This window comes from Eptesicus fuscus, chromosome 9, assembly GCF_027574615.1.
Source record: "Eptesicus fuscus isolate TK198812 chromosome 9, DD_ASM_mEF_20220401, whole genome shotgun sequence".
NCBI lineage: Eukaryota > Metazoa > Chordata > Mammalia > Chiroptera > Vespertilionidae > Eptesicus > Eptesicus fuscus.
The window spans coordinates 94,970,178-94,995,818 of NC_072481.1; the positions used below are offsets into that span (position 1 = coordinate 94,970,178).

The 25,641-nt window shown below is 48.9% G+C and overlaps 1 protein-coding gene across 1 annotated transcript; it reads right to left on the reverse strand.

Annotated features, from left to right (window-relative positions):
* Positions 1-19,547: 19,547 nt before the first annotated feature.
* Positions 19,548-25,214, reverse strand: FOXF2 (forkhead box F2). Its single transcript, XM_008161301.3, has 2 exons — positions 24,020-25,214; positions 19,548-20,394 (listed from the first exon to the last, which is right to left on the reverse strand). Exons 1-2 carry the CDS (start codon positions 25,212-25,214, stop codon positions 20,228-20,230), a joined length of 1,362 nt encoding a protein of 453 aa, XP_008159523.2. The 3' UTR covers positions 19,548-20,227.
* Positions 25,215-25,641: the final 427 nt, after the last annotated feature.

The following is a 25,641-nucleotide window of genomic DNA, read 5'->3' on the forward strand; positions in this document are numbered from 1 at the left end:
CCACCTGACCAGTGTGACTCAGTGATTGTGTGTCAACCCATGAATCAGGAGGCCTTGGTTCAATTCCTGGTCAGGACACATATCTGGTTGTGGGCTTGGTCCCTAGTAGAAAGTGTGTAGGAGTCAGCCGATCAATTATTATTTTTCATCACTGATGTTTCTATCTCTTTTGCCCTCTTAGTCCTCTCTCTGAAATCAATAAAATTATATTTAGAAAAAGAGACATATCTCCCAAATGCAATGTGTAGACCAATAAGATTTAAAAAGAAAAAGAATCAATGAAATCATGAGCTGATTCTTTGAAAAGATAAACAATATTGAAAAAACTTAAACCAGACTCCTCAAGAAAAAAAAAAAAAAAAGAGAGGACCCAAATAAATAAAATCAGAAATAAAAGAGGAGAAGTGATACCAAAGAAATACAAAGGATTGTAACAAAATATTACAAACAACTATATGCCAACAAATTTTATAATATGGATGAAATGGATGAATTCCTAGAAACGTACAATCTTCCAAAACTGAATCAGAAACTGAATAAACAGACTGCAACAGATGAAACTGAAGCAGTAATTTAAAAAACTCCCAACAAACGAAAGTCCTGGACCAGATGGCTTCACAGGTGAATTTTACCAATCAAGGAAGAACTAACACCTATCCTTATCAAACTATTCCAAAAAAGTCAAGAGGAGGGAAGACTCCCAAGGTCATTTTAGTAGGCCAGAAATATCCTTATCCCAAAACCAGATAAAGACACTAAAAAGAAATAAAAATATAGACCAATATCCCTGATGAACATAGATGCTAAAATCCTCAAGAATATATTAGAAAACTGCATCTGACAATCATTAAAAAGATCATATGACAGGATCAAATGGGATTTATTATGAGGATGCAAGGTTGTTACATTATCCACAAAGCAATAAATGTGATACAGCACATATACAAAATGAAAGATAAAAATCACATGATCATATCAATAAATGCTGAAAAAACATTTTATAAATCCAGCATCCATTTATGACTAAGACTCTCAGCAAAGTGGGAACAGAGGGAACATACCTCAATGTAATAAAGGGCATATAGGACAAACCCACAACCAACACCATACTCAATGGATAAAAACTACTAGTAAATGCATTTCCCTTAAGATTGGGAACAAGAAAGGATGTTCACTTTCACTGCTCTTATTCAATACTAGAGGCCCAGTGCAGAGGACCTAGGGCATCTGAGGACGTTGCTTGGGTATGGACAGGGTGGGCAATAGTAGAGGAAACCCCAAAAGGCTGTCTGCAGTACCAATGGAGATAAGAAAGAGCGTAGAGCAACAGGAATGTTCCTTTTCTGCAAAACAAACCCTTGAAATGGGTTCCCCAAATGCCATCAGCTGGATGCCCAGTGCCGCAGGAATTTCAGAGAAGTATTGGGCCTAACCCTGGGCATGCCTTTGCTTTTGGATTGTCTTTTGTTATTGTTTAGCTTTTGTCTGTATTTATTTTCCCTTGGTGTAAAGGTGAGACAGCAAGGTGCATCCCACAGGCACAGCCTGGAAGCCCAGTTCCAGCACTTACTTGCTAACTGTGGCCATGGAGCTAGCTACCACTCTGAGCCTCACTTCGTTAATCTGTAAAAACCAGCTGATGAAACCCACCTCTGGGTGGAAGCAGTGCCAGCTATGGAACAGCTGCTCTGTAAGGGTCATTTAGGTGTTCGTATACGACTCTGGGGTGGGAGGATAAGTTACAGTGCAGAGCTGGAGGCTGGGCATTTTGGAAGGAAAGCTGGATTTTGCGTAAAGAGGAGAAGACACCAAGCTCAGTGCCTCACGTGGACATTCCCTTAAGGCTGCAGGGGTAGGACCTGGTTAAATGACCCTAGAGAGCCCTCTCCCTGCTAGAGTGATTGACTTGAACTTCTGCTTAGAGGGGAGGCTTGGAAGGCATTTCACGGTGATGGCTGTCTCATCTTGGGGCACCCTGTCCTCTCCAGTGCTGGGAAGCCTGATACTGATTAGACTTCTCACGGGTGGTCCATCTTCCAGGGCCTGAGGGCTCCTTTCTCTTTGGTGGTAGATGACAGTGGCAGGCTTGGTTTTTCCAGCTCTGGGAAGCCACATGCGGTAGAAATTTGAGAGTGGCTTTTCTTCACTGTACAGTCAGCATCAACTGCCTTCCTGTTTACCACTATGGGCAGTGACTCCCCGAAACACTGTGTGTCCCTGCTGACCCCTGGCTGCCTCTCTGTGCCTGGTCTGAGCAGACTGGGTAGCTCATGCAATGCCTGACCCCTCACTCACATGGACTCCCTGATGTAACTGGTCAGTCAGGGTGTTGTAGTTTTATGCACATTAATAAAAGTTCCTCCTGTAAAAACAATCAACAGAGCCCTGACTGGTTTGGCTCAGTGGATAGAGCATCGGTCTGCGGACTGAAGGGTCCCAGGTTCGATTCCAGTCAAGGGCATGTACCTTGGTTGCAGGCACATTCCCAGCGGGGGGTGTGCAGGAGGCAGCTGATCGATGTTTCTCTCTCATCGATGTTTCTAACTCTCTATCCCTCTCCTTTCCTCTCTGTAAAAAATCAATAAAATATATTTTAAAAAAAACCACAATCAACAGATATTTGAAACACATAGTATGATGTAAAGAGAGTGGGCTTTGAATCCTCATAAACTTGGGTGCAACTCCAGGCTACCTAGTGAGCATGGAAATAAGAGCTCTGTGTTTTTGGGCAAGTTACTTGCCCATTCTGAGCCTTGTTTTTCCTTATTCATAAAAATCTACCTGACCAAGTTATTTGGAAAACATTTTTTAAACATATATAAAACACCTACTATGATATCTAGCACATATAAGTATTCAATACTGGTGATTAGTGTAAACATAAAATTATATATAACAACTTGTGTATTACTCATTTTTCTTGCTAGGTGAAAGTAAATTCTTTCTGTCACCTGCATCAGCCAAGGCACTTGTAATCACGTGAATCTGGGAGTTGTACCAAACCTTGGCATCAAATACAGTTTGAACCACTCCCCCATTCTGTTCTGTTACTTGAGATCCTTACTTGGGCCCTGCGGGGACCAGATGCGGTGGGGGCCAGATATGGTGGGGATCTCCCTTTTCCGCGTCCAGCACGGAAAGAGAGATGAACAAACCGGTTCTAAGTGGAGGTGGCCAGGGATTGAGAAATAATAGAAAGAAAGAAAGCAAGATGCAGAAATAGATTTATAAAGCTGGGAGCCAGGTGGGACGCCATTCTCTCTGATGGAGAGGCAGCATGACGACGACCCTGAGCCACGCAGCACATTTATTTTATACCCCCAAATACCAGGAAGTATCACCAAAAACTTAGGATCAAAGGAGCTTATTTGCATTCTTAAGTAGGCCAGAGCATTCCTGGTGCTTGACTGGATTTACATATCAAAGCCCGCTCCCGACAACTGGACAAATGTAAGAAGTCAGTACTGATTAACATGTCCAGCCTCATTGGGGAAGCATGTTCCCAGGGCGTGGCTCTGCCTAGCGCCCTGAGTTCAGCTGACAACAATTTAAAGAAATGCCCATGTGCCTTTCCAGGCAGCCCTCTGCAGGGCCCTATAATTTCAGAGGAAATTTCTGTTCTGAAAACCCCTGAAATGGGTTTTTGTCCTCTGGTTACAGAGGTTCAGGGCCAGGAAGAAGTTGAGAGACCATGTGACCCACTCTCTCCTTTGCTTTCGATGACAGACCCAGACAGAAGTAGCCAGTGAAGGTGAACAGGAAATCACAATCATGACTAAATGTATTGAGCATTTACCATGAATTATCTGAATTAACAGAGTAAATGACCTTTTACCGAATTCTCTTATTTAATCTTCGCAACAGCCTGTTTCATTCCCATTTTTACTGATGAGCAAATAGATACGCTCAAGTCTTTGGTCTTCAACTTGCCCGTTTTGCCACCACGCATATCACCTCTCCCCAGCTGTATGGAAGGGACTTGCACACTGCCAGTGTTCACAACCTGTGTGAGGATCTGTGATGGCAGCTGTCTGCGCTTCACATTCCTCTTCGCTCCATGAGTTGGATTCTCTGTCTCAAGACGTGTTACTTGCACGCTTTCTGGCAGCCTTGCCAGGACCATGCTGTGATTGGCAATACAACAGCTAGGGAGGAAACACTGTTTAAGATGGGTGACAGTGGACGCCTCTGTGATTACAGGAAGTGGAAAGAGCAAAGGCTGGGCCGGGAGTGCACATTGTCTGCACACAGGTGCGCACCCCTGGCGGAGCACTGCGTGGAGACCAAGGCCCCTGCCCAGCCCAGCTCGGACTTCGAACCACAACGAGGATGGGGAGGTCGAGGTGGAAGTCAACAGCTGCTTTGGGGACGATGAGGATGAACCCAGCAACTAAGCGTCCTGACCTCACGACCCCCACATCTCTCTAGGCCCAGACCGAGCGGGCTCTTGGGCACCTCCTGATGCCAGACCACCACAGAGAGGAGGGGCCCCACTCGTGCTGGTCCCCCGTCCCCAGCCCTGTCTGCTGACCCGCTGGCTGGAGTTAGAGACTTGGGTTTCCAGCTCATGAGTGGGTGGATTAACTTGTGATCACCTCTTATCTCTGCTTTGGAAACTACATATAATGACTTTATGAATAAAATAACAATAAAAAAAAGACTTGTGTTGCCTGTGAAAACCACACGGCCTGATTCTCACTTCTGTTCACTCCCCGCCATTCATAAAGAAGATGGAAAAAAATGACAGAGAAAACTTGGCATTCAGTTCTCCAACACGATAGGAGTTAGCCTTAGGACACTGCTGGTCTCACACTGATAGCCCCTCACTGACAAGTCCTTATTCAAAGCTTGCACAGCAAGAAAAATAAACCTCCATTTGCTGATGCTCCTGTCTTACAGTCAAGCTTGTCTATGTGTTCTCAGTAGCAAATCATTTGTGGTGATGGTAGATCATAAGCTCAAGCTAAAATTGCCTTGGAAGAGCAGGTACTTAATAAATCATCTGGGGGTTGATGGAGGTCTTCTCAGACTGAGGGTGAGGGATGATCTCACAGTCTCCCTCAGGAACTAGCAGTCTATTATGAAATACCAGTCTATGTTTGGGTTTACCATGGCCAGGGGTAAGAGTGGCTCTGCCTCCTCACCCTGGATGTGCAAGGTCACTGCTATGAGAAGTGACTGTCCCTGATATGGTCTGGTTAGGGCATCCTAACTCTGTCTTAATGTGGTAATGAGTTACTCCTTTCAAACCGTATACTTGCTTTTAATTACAGCATCTAAATATTCCTATAATACTTTCACCTTCATACTGTCAAGGTTTTCCCCCTAAAGAACCCTTATGCCTTTAACTGCTTCAGGCAAGAGTTCTGGGCTATGAATTGGATGCTAATCATAGCCCAATAGTCAGTTGTTTTGATTTTCCCCCACGTATTTTCAGATTGTTTATGGCAGAAAGAACCCACAGTAATTTCCATAGGCCAATTAACTTCTTCATTGTGCTTATCACTTTTTTACAATTATATAGACACTAGAGGTCCAGTGCACAAATTTGTGCATGGGTGGGGTCCAGCCACCTGGCCCCAATCAGGGCGCATTGGGACCAGGCCTGTTGGGAGGAGGAGATGGCGGGAGGTTGGCCTGCCGGCTCACCCGGATTGGGCCCGATCAGAACCAGGCCAGCTGTGGGGAGGGGCCATGGTTGGTTGGCCAGCTGGCGCTGCCCCTGATAGGAGTGGAGGGGCCGATCAGGGCGGAGCTTCCTGGGGGAAGGGGCTGCAAGCTGATTGAGTGGTGGGGGCCCATCGGGGGTGGGGCTGGCCTGGGGGAGGGGCTGCGGGAGGTTGGCCGGTCAGGCCAAACCACCCCCCCCCCCCAATTTGGCAGGTTCACTGGCCACAGTGGGTGTTATAATGACCGGTCGTTCTGGTCGTTCTGGTGTTCTGGTCTCTGGCTTTTTATATCTATAGATCTGGATACTTGTGTTTATGTTATGTGTCCTCCACCGGGGGCCATGTACTCTATGAGAGTGGGGACTATGTTAATCTTGTTGATCTCTATATTCCTAAGGTCTAGGATGCTCAAAGAGTAATGAATGGATAGATATTAGCCCTTGAGCTATGAATAAATAAACTCTTAACTCCAAGTTATGGCATATACGCTCTGATATCTGTGCTTGAAATTGTCAACCTTTCCTCTTACTGTAAAGGTGGAAATCTCTTTGCAGAAGTAGGCATACAACACTCCACAGTTATTTTCACTTATGATATGAGTCACAACTTAATTCCTTTAGTGTTAGCATTGAAAAGGCACATTTTTCTTATTCTTAAGAATATAATTATCCTTCAAAAGTGGTCCTTGCAATTGTGTCTGGTGTCATAGTGACTTCATTGCTTGTCCAAGAATCTTCTCAATTTCACCCTCAGTTGATTTGCACTTACATTACCCGTAGATTTCTCTTGGTAAAGATGAGTTCTAAATTACATGCATGCAACTATGGTGGATTAAGGCATGTTTTTCTGATTAAATGTATGATGAGTTCCACCAATACATTTTCTTTAACTACATTATTATTTCAATAGCCTTTTAATAAGTTCAGAGGCCTAAAACCATTAATATTATTGCAACTATTTCTTCAAGTGTGTTCTGATTATAAAACTATAAAAATATATAAACGCACACCAATGTCTTCTCTTCACTCATATTTGGATGCAAACTTATATATCAAAGTTTTCTAACTGGTTGGCTGTCATTTGAATTTAACCTATAGATGTGTTTTATTTAGCTGGCACAGTACCTTAAAAAGTATGAGACAATATTTAAAAATTGGGAGATTTTACGTAATAATATGGATTTGTGAAAGTCGACATATAGGTCCACACAGACTGCAGCTGGGGGCTTCCATAGGCCATGCTTGCTCCAGGTGCAGGCTCACTCTGCCCTTCTCACTTCTTTTGTGTTTATTGTTTAAATTCCTGAAAGTGCTGTTTTTGTTTTCTTTTTTGCAAATTTTAATTAATGTAATTTCAAAAATATTTTTATAACAATGAATAAAAGCAATAAGTTTTGAGGAACTTGTTATATGTTTAATAATTAATCTATGTATATTCTTCTTAGTCAAATGGTACTTCCAGAATTAGTGAAAACTTTTGAATGGAAAATAAGAAGAGAAATAAAATGATAGCAATTTAGATTGCCAGAGACTCTCTTGCTCATTTCTTTGTTAGCTAGTTGAGTTATTCTGTGTTTGACTTGTGGTTTCTAGTATTGCCAGATGTAAGAATGCTCTGGAGTAAAGAAGGGGGGCAGCCCTGTTACACACATCTCCTTCTTCATCTGGGGGAGGATGAGCCATCACTATGCTGAGACCCCTCGTGAGTCCCCTGGGGTTTGTTCAGCCCAAACTACATCTGTGTCTGAGAGGTGTGGAATTATGATAAACTAGCTGCCATCAAGAAGTGATGTTAAAATCCATGATAAACCCAGGGAACTCTGGGAGAATCATTTTATTACGAGTCCCTAACAATTGCTTTCATTTATTAGATGTTTTCAAAGTCAATATGTTTCAAGCACAAGAAGTGCCCTGCTGCCTTGTTAGCTATCCCATCCTCTCTCTTGCTGTGCAGTGCAGACCCGGCCTGGAGGTATCCAAATTCATTTGAATATTCTCCTTCATCTTGGAGTGTAGATCTGTAGCAAAACAAGGAATATTTCCTTAGGTAGATTGTATTGCAAGTACTCTTACTTGGGCAATAAGATCTCGCATGATAGCAGCTAATAGGAGTACACCAGTCACCAAAAGACACAGAAAGTTTAACTAGGGGGATACAAAGTGACTGTAGAAAAGCATGCTCTTTTTAAAGATTTATAAGACTTTTTAAAAAGTGTTGAAACAGTTATAAAGTTTGACATTTTTAGTTTTAGTTTTAGCATAGAGTTTCTTAACCTCTGTCAACTGTATGAAATCCTGGGTAAATAAGTCCTTGCTGTGAGGCTGCCTGCACGCTGTGGGGCGTTTCCCGGCACCTGGAGCCTATCCACTAGCCTCCGTGGTGAGCATCCTCCCCTGCAGTGTGACAAGCAAAACTGTCTTCAGAGATTGCACACTGTCCCCGGGGGCTAATTTGTCCCTGGTTGAGAACTATTGCTGCTTATGCTCTAAGGTCTTGTTATTTTACCAGAATGGTTCAGATTTTGTCTTCCAAGATCTCAAAACTGTGTTCCCTCATTGGACCTCTGAAGGGCAATGGCCACACTTTCAATATCAAAGCAGAGAGCCCGCTTACTCTCCTGTGTCTTTGCTAAGCTGCCCTATTGCCTCAGGTTGAATCACTTCATCAGTTGTAACCTCTTGCCCTTTTATTAAAATAATTAGTGGCCCGGTGCATGAAATTCGTGCATGGTGGTCAGGGGGGTGTCCCTCAGCCCAGCCTGCACCCTCTCTAATCTGGGACCCCTTGGGGGATGTCTGTCTGCCGGTTTAGGCCCGATCCACAGGACATCCCTCTCGCAATCTGGGACCGCTGGATCCTAACTGCTCACCTGCCTGCCTGCCTGATTACCCCTAACCACTCTGCCTGCCGGTCTGCTCACCCTCAACTGCCCCCCCTGTCAGCCTGATTGCCCCCAACTGCCCCTCCTGCTGGCTTGATCACCCCCAATTGCCCCCCCTGCCAGCCTGATTGCTCCCAACTCCCTCCTTTCCCCCCTGCCCGCCTGCTCGTCCCCAACTGCCTTCCCTTCTGGCCTGATTGCCCCTAACCTCCTCTGCCTTGGCCGCACCATCATGGCTTTGTCTGGAAGAATGTCCAGAAGGTCTCCCGGTCTAATTAGCATATTACCCTTTAATTAGTATAGATAGAAGACCTAACTCCTAAGGCTCACTGAGGACTAAATGAGATAATATGTGTGAACAGGCTGCTATGTCTTAGTGCTTGGGTTCTTCTCATGACTGTCCCCTGGGCACGCCTGTCAGCTCCTACACAGAAGGATCTGTTTTGTGTTTAAGCACAACAGTGGAACAACAGTGTCCTGTCTCCACCTGCAGGCAGTCAACTTTGGGTACTGGGCTAGCCAGACAAGGACACCTGGAACTCCTCTCTCCTCAAAACTGGTCAGATTTGTTATAAACTCAGAGAGTGAGGACTGCAGCCTGACCGCACCTGAATGGTAACATGAGGACTCAGAGCCCAGGCCCAGCACTTGTCATCAGCCCAGGACCAGGCTTGTCTTCGCACCCACCCACATACTCCACTCCTGAGATTGCCATCCTATATAATAAAAGGTTAATATGCAAATTGTCCCCTCTACTGGGACTTCAACTGGGAGTTCGACCAGGGGGCGGGGCCAGCCAGCCAACCACCCATGAACGAATTCGTGCACCAGTCCTCTAGTTGTATAATATAGTTCAATGGTTTCTGCCTCTATAGATAAAGAAAGTGTATTTATTTTTATGATTCTTGTAAAAAATCCCAAAGCCACAAGATTGTGTTTGAAGCCCCAAATCAATGACTTGTGGTTTCCCTCCAGTAATGTATTCCCCTCGACCACACAGACAAGAGGCTGCCCAGATTGCTGCTGTGTTCTAGTGGGTCCCCAGGCTGAGGCCTGCAGCCCAAGGGAACACACCAGGCTGCAGACCTCCTTGTCCTTCCTTCGCTGGTGCTGGAAACCTCTCCAACCTTTCAGCAGTGGATGGAATTGCTTTTGGATGGGCAGATCTGCCTTCCATTGCAGAAGGCTACAGGACTGTTTGAATTCCTTTGCTTCATGCTCCTCTCCAGATTTTTTATCTTGTTTGGGTAGCAGTTCAGGCAAAAAATTTTTTGATCAATTTCTACACACTAAAAAACACAATTTCTATGTGCATATTTGTGTTTTTAAGAAAATCCATAGCTCTTTCAGCAAGACCTCTAAGGCCTCATAAGTAAGTACAGAAGAATAAAATGGAAACAATCAGCAGGGAAATTTTTACTTGGTTTTAGTACATATCAAAATTATAATAAAGATGTTAACTTAATTTCCACATATATGCTTGTGTGTGTCGGCTGTTCCTGAGAGATGAGAGAAGGAAGGCAGTGGTCGCTTTTGAGGGGAGACCATGCAGGGGCTCAGTTTTCATACTCTGTACTAGTTTACATGTGTTCATGAAAATGTAACAAAATAAAAATATAGCAAATTAGAAAACTAAAAATTAAAACATAAGCTTTCTAAGATAAGGAGGGGGAAAAGAAAGGATGAGGCAGGTTGCAAACATATTCAGGGTAGGGGGAAAAGTAGGTTTATAGTTGTTTATATGGAAAATAACACAATAATCCTAACTAATAAAGAGGGAATATGCTAATTGACCATCATGCCCTCATAAAGATGGCAGTACCCACAGCCAATAAGGAGGGAATATGCTAATTGACTGCCATGCCCTTAAAGATGGTGGCACCCACAACCACAAGATGGTGGCACCCAGTCCCCTCAGCCCTGCCGGTGCGGCAGGTGTGCGGCACAACCTGGTCTGCCCCCAGGCAGGTCTGGCCGCTCGCACACTTGCCTCCAGAGTCTCCTAATCTCCTCAGCCCCCCAGTTGCCCAAGGCTGGCCCGAGGTGCAGGCAAGCCTAGTATGGTGGCTGCCCACCTGACTCCCAAGGCACAGGAAAGCCTTGGATGACAGCTGCCAAGCCGCCCAGGGCCGACCTGTGGTGCAGACAAGCCTCGGATGGCAGCTGCCCAGCCTCCAGGGCCACCCAAGGCTCAGGTAACCAGGTCTGGCTGAGGCTTGCGCTGCCAGCACTGGCAGCAGCAGAGGTGTGATGCAGGCGTCACCTTCCCCTGATCACCGGGTTGCCTCCCGCCCGTGAGGGCTCCTGGACTGTGAGAGGGGGCAGGCCGGGCTAAGGGACACCCCCCCATCCAGTGCATGAATTTTCATGCACCAGGCCTCTAGTTAATAAATAATAATACAAGAATAAACTGTGTTTCATGTACTCACAACTGTAAACCTACTTTTGCCCCCACCCTGCATTTAACTGAAGAGAGGAAGCCGGGTGAGGAAAGATGGGTAGAGCCAGAATGCAAAAGGAATACCAAACAAAGCTCTATGGTTATGGAGGGGTGAGGGTGGACTTGAGTTTGGAAACTTTCCTGTGGCCAGAGCTAAGAGTGAGCTGTGACCATCACTTATGTGACTCAGAGCCCTTGGTTAGAACCGGTGCTTAAATCGGTACTTATAGGATGCCACGATGGAGCAGGACATATTCTTAACAACCCTTCTCCAGTAAACATACTAGTGAGAATGAATAGCCATTCCCTGTAACGTCCCTCAGTGTGGGCTTCAGGCTAATGCCCAAATATGACACAGAGGGGCAACTCTGTATGTGTGAAAAATTCTTTCCCAAGTTCTTAGCTTTCTGATGGGCTGGTGAGCTAAGGATGGAATGTAGAATGGATGGACTGCGTGTTGCCGAGTAATCTCTTATAAATGTTATTTTTTAAAAACTGGCTTTTACTGCCCTGGTTGGTGCGGCTCAGTTGTGTTGAGTGTCATCCTGTGCACCGAGAAGTTGCCAGTTCTATTCCCAGTCAGGGCACATGCCTGAGTTGCAGGCTTGATCCCTGGTAGGGGGCATGCAGGAGGCAATTTATTGATGTATCTCTCTCATCAATGTTTCTCTATATCCCCCTCTCCCTTTCTCTCTCTCCAAAAATCAATTTAAAATCTTTAAAATGAAAACAAAATAGCTTTTGCTAAGATTTGAACAGCAGAGATGAAGGTTATAATCTCTGGCAAAAACCTCAGTGTAGTGACCCTGACTTGTTCATAAGGGGCAATTCCATACACTTGGATGATCAGCCACAGCCCATGTCAGCTGTCTGCCCAGAGAATTATAACATGATGAGATTTTCCCTCATACAGAGAGGCACGAAGGGAAAAATGTTCCATTTTCTAACCTGTCCAGGGCAGGCCTCAGAAAACTCCTGACAATCTGTAAAGCTGGGCTGTGCTTTTTCCCAGAGGAGACAGGCCTATGCCTGATGCAGGAAGCTTCGATGGTGAGCCATGTGTTTACACAATCAAATCTCCTTGGACCACAAGCTCTCATATCAATCAATATTTTGACTTAGCAAAGCCCACTCCGTATCAGTTAATCAGTATCATATCCTGCTTTCCCACGTTCCTCTGTCAGTCTGGCTGTGCTCTGAAGGTGGGCATGAGTATCTCTCAGATCTGCCATCAGGTGCCTGGGACCCCAAGGAGAGGGGTGCATTTTGCTGTAAGTCCACCTGGTCACAGGCTGTAACGTGGTGAGGGTCACAGCTGCCTGTAGAGTGCAGGGAGGTTTAAGAGCTTTGGGGGGTGCTGATGTGCCAAAGGAAAGCTGAAGAATTTAATCAATCTATGTAGCCATTTGCTGCTTCATATATCACAAAGCAGAGGAGTTAATGTCCTAACGACACGCTCTTCATTCTTAAAGGCTGTGTTCGTCAGTGGTGACCACTAGCACTCAAATCCATGGAAAACACATGTCCCTCAGTGGAGGTTAATAATGCCTCACGAGCCCAGCCGGCGTGGCTCAGTGTTTGAGCGTCAACCTATGAACCAGGAGGTCACGGTTCAATTCCCATCAGGGCACATGCTCTGGTTTCGGGCTCAGTCCCTTGCAGGAGGGGGCCTGCAGGAGGCAGCCAATCATCAGTGATGTTTCTATCTCTCTCTCTCCCTCTCCTTTCCTATCTGAAATCAATAAAAAATAAAAAAAATAAAAAAAATAATGCCTGACGATCTTCCCAGGAGCTGAGAAGGTTTCTGTGATCATGGACAATTGCTGCAGTGGCTTAAAGAGAGTGACAAGCCCTAGCCGGCTTGGCTCAGTGGATAAAGCGTCAGCCTGCGGACTGAAGGGACCCAGGTTCGATTCCGGCCAAGGGCACATGCCTGGGTTGTGGGCTAGATCCCCAGTAGGGGGCGTGCAGGAGGCAGCCGACCAATGATTCTCTCTCATCATTGATGTTTCTATCTCTCTCTCCTTCCTCCCTTCCTCTCTGAAATCAATAAAGAAGTATATATTAAAAAAAAATAAAGAGAGTGACAAGCTGAGTCACTGGACTGTAAACAGGTCGTGGGGAAAGTCTGGGTTGGTCTTGAGTTTCTCATGGTGCCGAGGGGGGAGCCTGGGGAATTGGGCCCTAGAGCAGGGATAGAGGAGCCAGGTCCCTGCAGGGCTGTGGCCGGAGGGCAGGGCTCTCCCACAGGCGCTGACTTCTCCCCTCTCGGAGGAAATGCAGCAGACATTTAAATATTTCCAAACCAAACAAGACGCCCTGAAGGATTCTCCTCCTGTGGCCCCATCATCTGCCTCAGCCGGATTTGAAAATATCAAACAAGCAGTGACAGAGGCAGTGGGCTAGGAGGAGGACTGGCAGGAAGACAGGACAACAAAGGCCGTCGCCGCCCCTTGCTGAGCATCTGCCCTGAGACTCCAGGGCTGTGTTTAAAAACTGCAGAGGCAGGAACACAGGGTGGTCTTCCCGCCACAGTCCAAGGAGGGTTGAGCTCTTCCACCCTTCCTCCACAGTCCAAAAAAAAAAAGCTGGGGTGGCCTTGAAAATTTCAATTTCTCTTACCAGTTCTTTTTCACTGGGGCACACTTGCTTAGATATTTAATGTCCATTTCTTCAAGAGCATCCTTGTACCCTAATTTATTCTAAAAAGCCTCTTCATGCTCTCCCGTGCCCCAGTGGTTCAGTCAGATTTAACATTTCACCTGGGCTTTGAAGGTAAAGGAAATACAAGTCCCAGAACCAAACCTCCCACTCCTGCCCACAGAGCCTGCTGGGGAATTCTGCAAAGCCTCATCTAATGTCAGCACTGAACGAAGGAAAATGAAAGTTGTAACTGCAGCCTGTTCTACATGTAATTTTTAATAGAATTGTGGTTTCTCTTTTTCTTTTGTAATCTTGTTTTCCAAATTAAAATCCCTCAGTGACTCAGTCTCTGCCTGGTCTGAGAAGCAGAGTCCTGCAAGATCAGCAGGGGCATCACCCTGGGAGAAGGCCTGGCTTTGGATGCACATGGACATCCAGGAAAACGGCAGTCCTAGCAAGCACTGGCCCCTCTCCAGGGGCCTGCAGACCTTGTCTCCTCCAGGCCTGCAGGGAGGTTTCAGTGGTGTAGACTGAGCCTTGGGTGATTTATGGGTCCCTGGATGGATGCCCTGATACATGCTGTGTGCATCTCATGCCTCACCAGGGTGGATGGCAGGGACACCCTGGCACGTTGGGCATGGCATGCCTACCCTTTCAGTAAAGCCTTTCCCACTTCAGTTGCCACCCCAGCCTCTCCTGACCACTCCATTCCGATGCATGAAGTCCAATGGGTTTGGGTTAGGGTTTTGACCCTCTCTGTTACTGGCTGTGTAGTGATGAACAAGTTTGCTCATCTAGGAAGTGGCATTAGCAATATGAACCTTATAAGACTACTAGAGGCTCGGTGCATGAAAATTCGTGCACTGGTGGGGTGGGGTCCCTCAGCCTGGCCTGGGCCCTCTCGCAGCCTGGGAGCCCTCAGGGGATGTCCAACTGATGGCTTAGGCCTGCTCCTCCCCGGGGAGCGGGCCTAAGCCATCAGTCAGACATCCTTAGTGCTGCCAAGGAGGCGGGAGAGGCTCCTGCCACCGCTGCTGCATTCACAGCTGTCAGCTCAGCTTGTGCCTGAGTGGAGCTCCCCCTGTGGGAGCGCACTGACCACCAGGGGGCACTTCTTGCTTTGAGTGTTTGTCCCTTGGTGGTCAGTGCACGTCATAGCGACCAGTTGTTCTGCCATTGGGGTCAATTTGCATATTACCCTTTTATTATATAGGATTTGAAGAACTGACAGGTCTTGCATGCAAGTTAGCTGAGTGCCTGATGCACCAGAAACCACACACAGAGCTGCTTCTCAATGCTCATAATACTATGGGAACCATGCAGTCTTCTCCAGCTCCAAAGGGAAACAGCTTTTCCCCGATCTTACTTCTCTTTGGGAGCTGTGATCCTGGGTACAGGGTGTTTGTCTGATCAGTTTCAGGAACAACAAGGCCTCCCACAGGGGTCTCGGGAGCCACCTCAGAGGCTTTGCCCAGAAGAGCGCAGGCTGGCTGCAGCTGGGGCTTCCCCGCATGCTGGCTCTGGAGTCTTTCTAGCTGAAGGAAACAAAACCTAGCTTCCAGGCCACTCAAGCAAGGGGACCAGGCCTCTGCTGGGGGCTTTCCCTGGGCCTCACCTCCATCTCCTCCAGGAGGAAGCATTGTAAGCATGACAATAATGGCTTCACAGGCCATGGGAGGAACACTTGGGGAAGGGCTTAAGAAATGGGAGTGGGGAGGTCCTGGATAAAGTGCAAATGACAATGGCTAGAGACCCCAGTGACTGCGGGGTGGGGGTATAAATAAGAGGGTGGAGTGGGAGATAAACTAAACTTTCGTAGATGAGGGCTTGCTTTGGGGAGAAAGAGATGAAAGGGCAACCCTACTGATTACCAGGGGAGAGAGGAAAAGGTCTTCCATTCCACATGTCCTGGGGCTCACACTCAGTCAAATTCAAAGTCCTGGGAGGTGATGTGCACTTTCTGGGGAGTGAAGTCCCTGCTGGGCTCTAGCCAAGGCCCCTTGGGTGTCTTCTTATCTGTGAGACAGCCGCTCCCAGGCTGAAAGGGCAGGCCGGAGCCCTTCCGGAAGGAGCACTGTTGAGGGCACTGGCCTCCCAGCTGCTCCTCAGACATCCCTTGGTCTTTTGCACAAACTTATGCCAAGAGGACTGGTGACTCAGGCCTGGGATGGACAGGTCCCCTAGGAACTGGGAGCTGAATATGTATTAGTCGCATTGCTGTGGACTCAGGGCGCTCTGAACTCCAAAAGGACTTCCAGGACTTTTCTTTTTCCCAGATGATCTTGACAACTATACTGTGGCTGTCCCTGGCCCAGTGTCTATGTCTGCAGTGTTTTTCCTTGCTCAGATAGTGTTTCATAGAAGCAGGTTTGGTAAAATGTATTTCCGTTCCGATAAAATATATTAAAATATATTTCCATTCTAAATAAGTTGGTGCCTGTTTTGAATTAATCACCTTGATACAAAGTAATTAGATATAAATGAATAAAGAAGAGAGTTTGTCTTTCAGGAAGAAAGTACTAATTCTATTTATATAGCACAGTAGCATATACTATGGGCCTGAAGATTTTTCCCAAAAATCAGACTTCCACTTTCTAAAATGTTAACTCTTATTCTCCCTAAATTCTCTAGAAGTTGCTGCAGCAGTTCAGAAACTTCGAGCATGCACAGCTAGAGAATTCTCTTACTTCCCCAGAATCCAAGCAGAAGCCAAGTAAAACAAAAGTACGTGCGCCTTTCAACCAGTGCCTGGCATTGGAGACTCCGAGAGATAACTGTGGCCTCAGAGGACAGCAGCCCAGCTTCAAAGGCTGCTTTGCTAACTTTGGGACAGTAACTCTTGAGATACTTTTTTGGATTCCTCCCTTCTAGATCTCTCTCTGTCTCCCTGCGTCTCTCCCTCCCTCCCCTTCTCTTCCTACCTCTCTCCACTCTCTTCTTCCACTCCTCCTTCCCTTTCTCCCCCATTTCCTCTCTCCCTCCATCCTCTTTATCTTTCTTTGTTCACCTGCCCTTCTCTCTCCCTCCTTCCTCCTGCTGCCCCCCATCCATATCTCTCCCTCTGTCTCTCTTTTTTCTCCCTCCCCCCATGATTCTGCCTTACCTATTTGTATCTAGGGATCATTATTTGTATACACTGGGATTGTGAGACTGCAGCCCCCTTTCTTTGCCTTCTTTCTGTTCTACCCTCAAAAGATTTTATAACCAATGAAGGAATTTCTTTTCCCACCTGCTATAATCACCACCTCCTTTGTCTGTAGGATTCTGACATTGCTGGGTCTAAGTACCTTGACTTACTGCTCCACAGAGGCAGGCAGACTTCAATGATTTTACCTGACTTTTCTTTCCTTTTGTTTCTTAATCTTCACCCAGTGATATTTTTTCCATTGATTTTTAGAGAGAGTGGAAGGAAGGGGGAGAAACATGGATGTGAGAGAGATACATCGATTGGTTGCCTCCTGCAGGCACCCAGGGCAAGGGATGGAGCCTGCAACTGAGGTATCTGCCCTTGACAGGAATCGAACCTGAAATCTTCAGTCTGAGGGCCCACGCTCCAACCAATGAGCCAAACCAGCTAGAGCCCATCTGACTTTTCTTTGCAGAGTTTACTAGAATAAAATAAGAGGCTTCATTGATTTGAATAAAAACAGAGAAGTTCTGTTTTCTGGTGCAGGGTTCATAATTAGGCCTTGCATTTCTCCAGGGGCCAGTAATCAATCACAGAGATATTTGGGTGGACAAGCTATTTTAGAAAAACCCTTTAGATCTTTGCCTAACTAATTAATAGATAAGCCTTAACACCCTCCCATTTGAACCTGGAAATATTTTTAATTCAAACTGCCTTTCTAGACCTGTGGTTTTCAAAGTGTGGTCCCTGGACCACCATCAGCGTCCCCTCGGAGCTTATTAGGAATACTAACTCAAGCTCTGTCCTATACAGACTGAATCAGAAACAGGGGTGGGCCCAGCATCCTGTGTTTAACAAGCCCTCCAAGTGATTCTGATGCACACTCTGTTTAAGAACCCCTGCCTCAGAGTGAAGACCACCTTTAAGCCTGCGATGTCAGATGCAAAGTTCTTATATGTGATGTTGGGAAAACCGTATGAAATAAACGGAAACCCCTGATAGCCATGACCTAGTGCAGATCTGTAAATAGGATCAACATCCCCACATCATAGGGATGTGGAAAAAGCACCACAAAATGGGTCTGGGGCATCTTGAAAGAACCCTGAAGCGGGTAAAGGGGGGAAAAGGAACTGTGTGTCTCTTCACACCACTAGGGGGCGCGCTGGCCTTTCCAATGCGGTCACTGAGAGACGCAGCGTTTTTGTCTTTGAGGTCCTGTCATTCTCTGTATAAACAAGTTACGTTCAAGTGTTTAGGATATAAATTACGACCATGCCGGCAGCCTCGGAAGGAATGTAAACACAGCACTGTGGTCGGAGCAAACTCTGAAACTGACTTCATAATTTATAGCAGGCCCTGAGTAGCTCAGTATAAAAGAAAAAAAAGCCCTATTTAACTGCAAATATGATAATGGAGACACACAAAAAAGCTTAAATCACTGCTTAATTTTGTGAAATACAGAAGAAAAGCATAAAGATTAGGAAGATAGTTAAGCCTTATTAAGACAAGAGGTTTGACTAGGGAGACCCTTTGGCTTGAAATTCACTTGGAATATAAAAACCTGTGTGCAGATATCTACTGAGTGGTATTAAATGCCTGGTAATTGTTTGGGAGAAAGACCTTTTAGAGAACCAGGGACAGAGGAGAGTTTTCAAAAACGAAAGCAAAAACAAAACAAAAACCCAGCCCCGAGTTGGAGAGGAAACCCAAAGAGAGACTGTGGGAGAGAAGCTCTACCCTTGCTCAGCTCTACCTTTGCCACCACTACCACTGACCAGAGTTTGAAGGGCTGGTCAGACCAGACGAGGTGGGCTGGGTAAGAACAAGTCCGCCTGCTGAGTGGGCCCGTTTTCTCTTTGTCATTCACAGCTTTACAGCCTTGCCATTAGCATTGGGAGGCTGAGTAAGAAAGTAACAAGGGCTGTGAGGGGATCCCCAAGGGAAAACATCAAATCCCTTGTGAAAAGGAAGGAGGGAGTATAGGGCACAAAGGAGAGAAGTGTGTGGGTTAGTGGGTGCCAAAGCTAAGCAGGGTGAGCAAGGCTCTGAATTGGAGAGTGGAGACAGAGAGTTGGTACAGAACATTTTGTGAGGGCCAGGTTCTGTTCCTCTCCAAGGAAGTAAAAGAAACCAGGATGCTGGGTTCTGCCCACTGCCTTCCCCCTCTGGACTCTTTAGGATCTGACCACCAACTGCTAACAAAATGGGATCCGAATCCACTCAAACCTTTGACTTGCAAAGGGGAAGCAGGTCGTGTTCTTTGGCACCTAATCATTGCTGGCTGCTCAGCCTGGCCTGTCACTCCATGCTGGTAGGTAAGAGGAAAGAGCAAAAGGCAAACTCTCCCGAGCACAGGAAAGAGAACAAAAGGGGCACTTCATTGCTTCAATCCAACAAGCTCTTGCCTTTCATTATCTTGCCTGGTTTTCTTTTAAGTTCCTTTCAACTTCTGGTTTTTGTTTAGTCAGAAAGAGCTAGGGTGAAGGAAAGAAAGAAAGAAAGAAAGAAAGAAAGAAAGAAAGAAAGAAAGAAAGAAAGAAAGAACAGAAAATATTCCTTCTTTTTCTCTTCTGAGAAGACCCACAATCAGAATCTGGCCTGTGTTACTCAAGGCGCAGACCCCACACCATGTCGATTACACACCTTGGGGGGAGAAGTGTAGAGTTGCATTGCTGGCTGGTGGAGACAACCTGGCGATTTCAGGATGCCTCGGAGGAAATAGTTCCCTAAAATGACTATTTGTTACGTACATTTTATTGAAAACATTTTACATCAAAATAGTTTGGCAAACTGTAAAAGTATACATAAGTGCAAATATATCCTCCTTTTAAAATACAAGTGTGAGTGAGTATACATGAGATAAAAATATCTTTAAAATACCGTGGTAGAAAATAACCTTGTAAAAAACGTTGTATTGTCACAATACTGAAAACCATGTTCTTAAACTAGACACATCGTTTCTAAATACTTTCTTAATACTGTTCTTTGGCATCTATATCCAAAGGTAGTGTTCGGCGAAACAGAACTCCTTCCTTAGGTAGGCAATGAGATGCAGCTTTCTTGAAATCTTGTGTTTAGCACTGCCTTTTTGAAAAGCACATACATTTTTATAGACAAAGAAAAACACACAGACAACTTGTCTGCATTTTTCAGACCCTGATTACTGAAGGCAATGAAGATCCCAGAGTTACATGCTTATGTTTTTCATGTGGTAACTTTTTACCATCTTCGCTGAGGTGAGCTCTCAGCTCTTCCCCTCATTGGAGCCTGCACACATTTAGGACATTACCATGCCAGGGCTTGTCCTTCTACCAATGGCAGATAAGTGTCAGTGAACACACAGGCCTGGGGATTCTAAGTGAATGGTGTGCTACTTACAGCTATGGGGTGCACTTTATGTGAGTCCACCTCAGTCCCCCCCACCCCTCACGGAGAAAGTGGCTTTGGCATGGCCTGCCTCCCTCCATTCACATGACACAGGGCTTAATATCCTGACAGACGCTCTGGTGATGGTGGTGGTGATAGTATGGTCCACTAGCAGAGGGATGGAAAGAAGAAATGCCGTTGAAGTTGAGGACGAAATCTTTTCTGTCACACACTGGGGTAGAGTGATGCTGGTACCGAGGCAGTCCCACTGAAAGAAGGAAGAAAATAAAAACTCTTTTCAGAAACAAATTTGCCCAGGTGAGGATGGAGCCTGTTAACTTTCAAATTTTAACTTAATTGGTATCTTAATTGGTAACTTAATTGGAATCTTATTAAGGTATATTCTATAAAACTGGTAGAGGAAACCTGGCTCTGGCAGTTTCTCAAAGTTTTAAACGATAGGTCATAGGACAATTCTGGAACCATTAAGTTTTGTTTTGATGTGCCCACAAACACAGAGCCACAGAGTGCCTGTTCCCCCTCTAAACCAGGCTCTCTCTTTTTTAAAAATCCTCATCCGATGATATGTTTTACTGATTTTAGAGAGAGGGGATGAAAGAGAGAGAGAGAGGGAGAGAGAGAGAGAGAGAGAGAGAGAGAGAGAGAGAGAGATCCATCAGTTGCCTCTGTATGGGCTCCCACTGGGGTCCAACTGCAATCCGAAAGCTAGGTATGTGCCTGGCAACCTTTCAGTGCACGGGAGGGTGCTCTAAACAACTGAGCCACATGGGCCAGGGCTACACCCGCTTCTGTGCCTAAATTCCCCTATTAGTCCTGGAGTGTGCGATTCACTCACAGAAGGAGCAGGGACACTGGGGCAATCTGACCCAGTCTCTTGTTCCAGGTCTCTGAGCACAGGGCTTCTTCCAGAACCCAACCCCCCACACCAGAAACACTAGTGTCGCCCTCACATTTTGTTTCCCAACTAACTGTCCCGGTCAGAAAAGCAGGCCACAGCAGGGATATTTCCTGTGCCTGAAGGAGGGACAGAAAACAACGCCAGCACTAGAGAAAGGCTGGGAAAAGAAAGCATACATCTTTGTCTTCCTGGGTCCTGAACGCCTTACACTTCCTCTAGAAAGCCAGCACTCCAGGCAGCAGATAAAGACCTTCCATAAGAGCTCAGCTGGAGACCCTGCTACCCGCGGAGGCGTCCGGCAGGGCAGGGAGGCCCTCAGAGAGGACGGAGAAGGCCCGCACTCCTCTTCCCCGGGGCTGCTCCTCGTCCAAGACCGGAGCCACTGGGCGCCAACCAGCCGCCGCCCTTCACTTTTGCTTTCTCCTTGCGTGAGAGCCCTGGGCGCAAAGGGCCAGGGGTGTCCGTCTCGAGCTGGGACCTGGGTTCCTCTCGTACTGGGCCTGTCTCCGGGCCAGGCTGGGCTAAGCCTGTGGGCCTGAGTCTTTCTAGTCACCCGTGCGGTGTGGGAACCATAGGGTGCACACTGGTGCTAGACCTGATTCCGTTTTTGCGTTCGTGAAAATCATAACTGTCGCCCGCTGCGCGTGTGCCCTGCTCGCATCGCCTGGGCCTGGCTGCACCCCAGCTCTATCGAGAAGCCAGGTTGCTAAATAGCTGGCGACTCGGCCTACGCTATTGCCGGGTGACACCTAACGTTGCCAAACATGCGCTATAGTGCTCTCACAGCAGCGACCGCGCGGCCCCGATGTGCGCGCGTGGCTCGGCACACAGGTGCGCTCGCCCGGCAAGTTAGAGCACGGAGCAGCGCCAGGGCCCAGTCACCAAACAGCGGGCCCAGGCGGAACCCTGGAGCGCTCACACCTCCAGGCAAGATCGCGGCCGGCGCTTTCAGGTGACGGGAAGTAGGATGAAAGCCCTCACTCCTTTCAGAAAGGCTCAAAGGATTTAAGAAAGGGTGCAGAGTCTCTCTGATCACACGGGCCTTGGCCGCCCTATCCCCAGTGGGAGGGCGCGCCCTGCGTGGGTGTGCTGGGGAGAGATCATGCTGTGTTTGTGTGTGTGTGTGTGTGTGTGTGTGTGCGCGTTCGCGGGGGTTGGGGTGCGCCTGGGCCCCACAGCCTCAGCCCTTATTGACCTCCCCGCTGCTCCTCGCTGGGCCTCAGACTCTCAGTAGGCCGCGGCCGCGAGGAAGGCGGCACACTCCCAACCCGCAGGCCGACGCGCACCGCCGCCTTAGGGATGCCAACAAGCACTGGGGCAGCGGGTAATAGTCCAGAGGTACGGGAGCCAGAGGGCCGGGGAGGAAGGCGCAGAGCGTCCGGTTCTGGCTAGGGCCGAGCCGTGGCCTCCCTAGCATTCACAGAGGTCGTACGAGGCTCCCCGGGGAGGCGAGGCCCGCTTGCTCCGTTCTCTGTTCTCTCCAAGACAAAGAGATGCGTTCCCCGCCCCCGCATTTCTTGGGGCGTCTGCGTGCCCCCTTTGTGTGGGGTGAGGAGAAGACCGCCACTCAGAAGGATCCGAAGTCTCTTTCCTGAGTGTTTTCTTGTTATTTATTTTATTTTTTTATTTTTAAGGTACTTCTTCATTGCGACTGCGAAGCCTCGGAGCCTGAGTTCAGGTTGGGTAGGCCCTGCCAGGACCCCAGTGGACAACTGGGCTCCACCTGGGGTGGGCGGTGATTGACAGCCAGTCCGCGGGGATTAAACAAATAAGAGCGGGTTGGGGGGGTGTTGTCTGTATTGGTTACTTGTAGAAATTCCCATAAAATTGAACAAGACTCTGCTTTCAGTGGGTTAAGTCAGGCTAAAATCCTCTCCGGTGTGGTCCTGCCGAGACTGTCTTTGTTTAGTTAACCTCTGAGACCCGCATTTAAAAGGCCTATTTGGGAAATTTCACCATTCAGGGAACCAACATGTTTTGCCCATTTCTGGGCTTCCCTTCTCCCCTGATGCTCTTACGGCACACGATTCCCGAACGTATAATGTATGCATTATCCTTCCTTCCATTTTCTAATTGGGGTGGGGGAGGCAATTGTAAACCGGAGCACTAGTTGCTGGGCAGCCCAGCCCGATTTTAATCTGCAGCCCGGTGCCACAGAGGAGGTTAATATAAGAGAGTTTACCTCCAGTTTCTTGATAAACCTGGCTAAATATTCAGAGTTCTTCTCCATCCTATCTGTCCCCTCCCACTGACCATTTTGGCAAGTCAATAAATTTCCATATTCCTTGACCAACACAATTCACACCAGCAACACAAGTGGTGTCCAAGAGGCAGGCATGTCTCAAGGGAGTCATAATGTGGACCTCGGGTCCTGCTGACCTAAGACAGACTTAAGTGTCACCAAGGTGGGTCAAGCGATTCAGTCTGTGTGGGGAGGCCGGAGACTCAACAGCCTGTGAAAGATCCTGGCACCCCGCTGCTTTCCTCGCTGTCCTTCTCTTCCTCTCAACACCTGCTCAGTTGCAACTCTTCCCAACCCACACCCTCAGGATACAGAACTGTCCTTCTGATATTTACTTTTGGGCGAAAATACAACCAAACAAAATTTACCAATGATAAGAGGAAGCAGATACAGCTCCTTGGCCAAAGTCCTCCAAAAGCACATGCTTTCTCTTTAAGCTAAGTCAGGCCTGAGACTTGAGACGCATAAGGTCACCAGAGAACCTAGGCTGGTGGCTTTGCACCATCCTCCCAGGAATGTAAATTCTGGAGGCCCACCTCTGGGCCAAGGGTATGGGGGTGGACGGTATGAACCTAATCCTCTCCCCTCCAAGAATAAAGTGCCAGCTTCCCCCAGCATCAGCTTCCCCCAGCGCCTTCAGACCCCCTAGGCTGCCGCGAACCTCTGCAAGTTGCCGTGGCCTGGGAGCCCGGAGGCCTAGAGGCGACGCCCCCAGCGGGCGCGATCCGTTACCTGACAGCTCTTCGCGGGCGTTCTGGTGCAGGTAGCTCTGCTCCAGCGAGTAGGAGGACATGCTGGAGTGCAAGCCTGCCGAGGCCGCGGGGTTGCTGCTGGGCGTCAGGGCGGCAGGCTGCTTGAGGTAAGGTGAGGCGCCGGGAGAGCCCCAATGCGCCCCTGGGCTCGTGTAGGGCGAGTGGCACTCGATGGCGCTCGCCAGGGCAGGGGACGAAGGCACAGGGCTGCTGCTGCTGTCCGGGCCGTAGTCCCCGCCGCCGCCGCCGCCCCCGGCCGTGCCTACACCCCCAGGCCCGGCGGGCACGGGGCAGCTGGCCATGTAGGTGGAGCCCGGGTTGGGTGACATGTGCGGGACGTGGTGGTGGTGGTGGTGGTGCGGGTGTGCGTGGCCGGGCGCACCCGCGCTAGCGTCGTAGCCCCCCGGCATCATGTCAAGGCCGCCGTAACCGCCTTGTCCGTGGCAGCCGAGCGGCGCTGACGGCGGTGCCTGGAAGTCGAAACTCTGGGGCAGCAGCGAGGCCCCGAAGCCCAAGCCGCTCACCACGCGGTGGTACATGGGCTTGAGCGCCTGGCACTTCCGCCTGAAGCCGCGCGGTCGGCGGCGGAACGAACCCTCCTCGAACATGAACTCGCTGGCGGGGTCGATGGTCCAGTAGTGGCCCTTGCCGGGCCGCCCCAGGCCCTTGGGCAGCTTGATGAAGCACTCGTTGAGCGAGAGGTTGTGGCGCACGGAGTTCTTCCAGCCCTGGTAGGCGCCGCGGAAGAAGGGGAAGCGCGCCTGCAGGAACTGGTAGATCTCGCTGAGCGTCAGGCGCTTGCTGGGCGAGCTCTGGATGGCCATGACGATGAGCGCGATGTACGAGTAGGGCGGCTTCTCCGGCCGCCGCAGCCCGGAGCTCGCCTTCTTGGGGACCCCGCTCCCGGCGCCCACGCCGCCGCCGCCGCCGCCGCCGCCCGCGCTCTTGCAGGCAGCCGAGGAGGCGCTGGCGCGGTTGGAGGAGGAGGAAGAGGAGGAGGAAGAGCAGGAGGCGGATGAGGACGACGACGACGAGGTGGTCTCCGAGGCGGCGGCTGCAGACGGCGGGCTCATCAAGGCGGCCTGGAGCGCGCCGGGGGCCGGGCTGCAGGCGCGGCGGAGCGGAGCCGGCGGCGGGCGCGGCGGGGGCGGCGGCGGCCCGCCCTCGGTGGTCATCTGGGACCCCGGAGAGAGGCCGGGCCGCGGGGGCGGGCCCGGGGCCGGGAGCGGAGGCGCCGGAGCGGAGTTGGCCCAGAAGTCCGGCGAGCGCCCTAGCCCGCCACCCGGGCTGTAGCCGTGACCGCTCCGAGCCAGCGCTTCGGTGTCCACTCCCTCAGCTCAGCTGGGGCTTCTGGCAGCGGCGGCGGCGGCGGCGGCGGGCCGGAGGCAACGCCCGGCGCATCACTCCCCCGAGCCTCGCGCCCCTGCCTTGCGCAAGGGCCAGCCGGGCTGCAGAGCCGAAGCGGCCGGGCGCCGGACGGCTGAGCCGGCGAGCAGGGACTGTGGCGGGGACCCGGGGGACGAACCCGATGCCTCCCTTCAGGAGCGCTCCTCGCTCTGTCTCTTAGACTTCCTCCCTCCCGCCGCTCCCCACGGCCGCCCT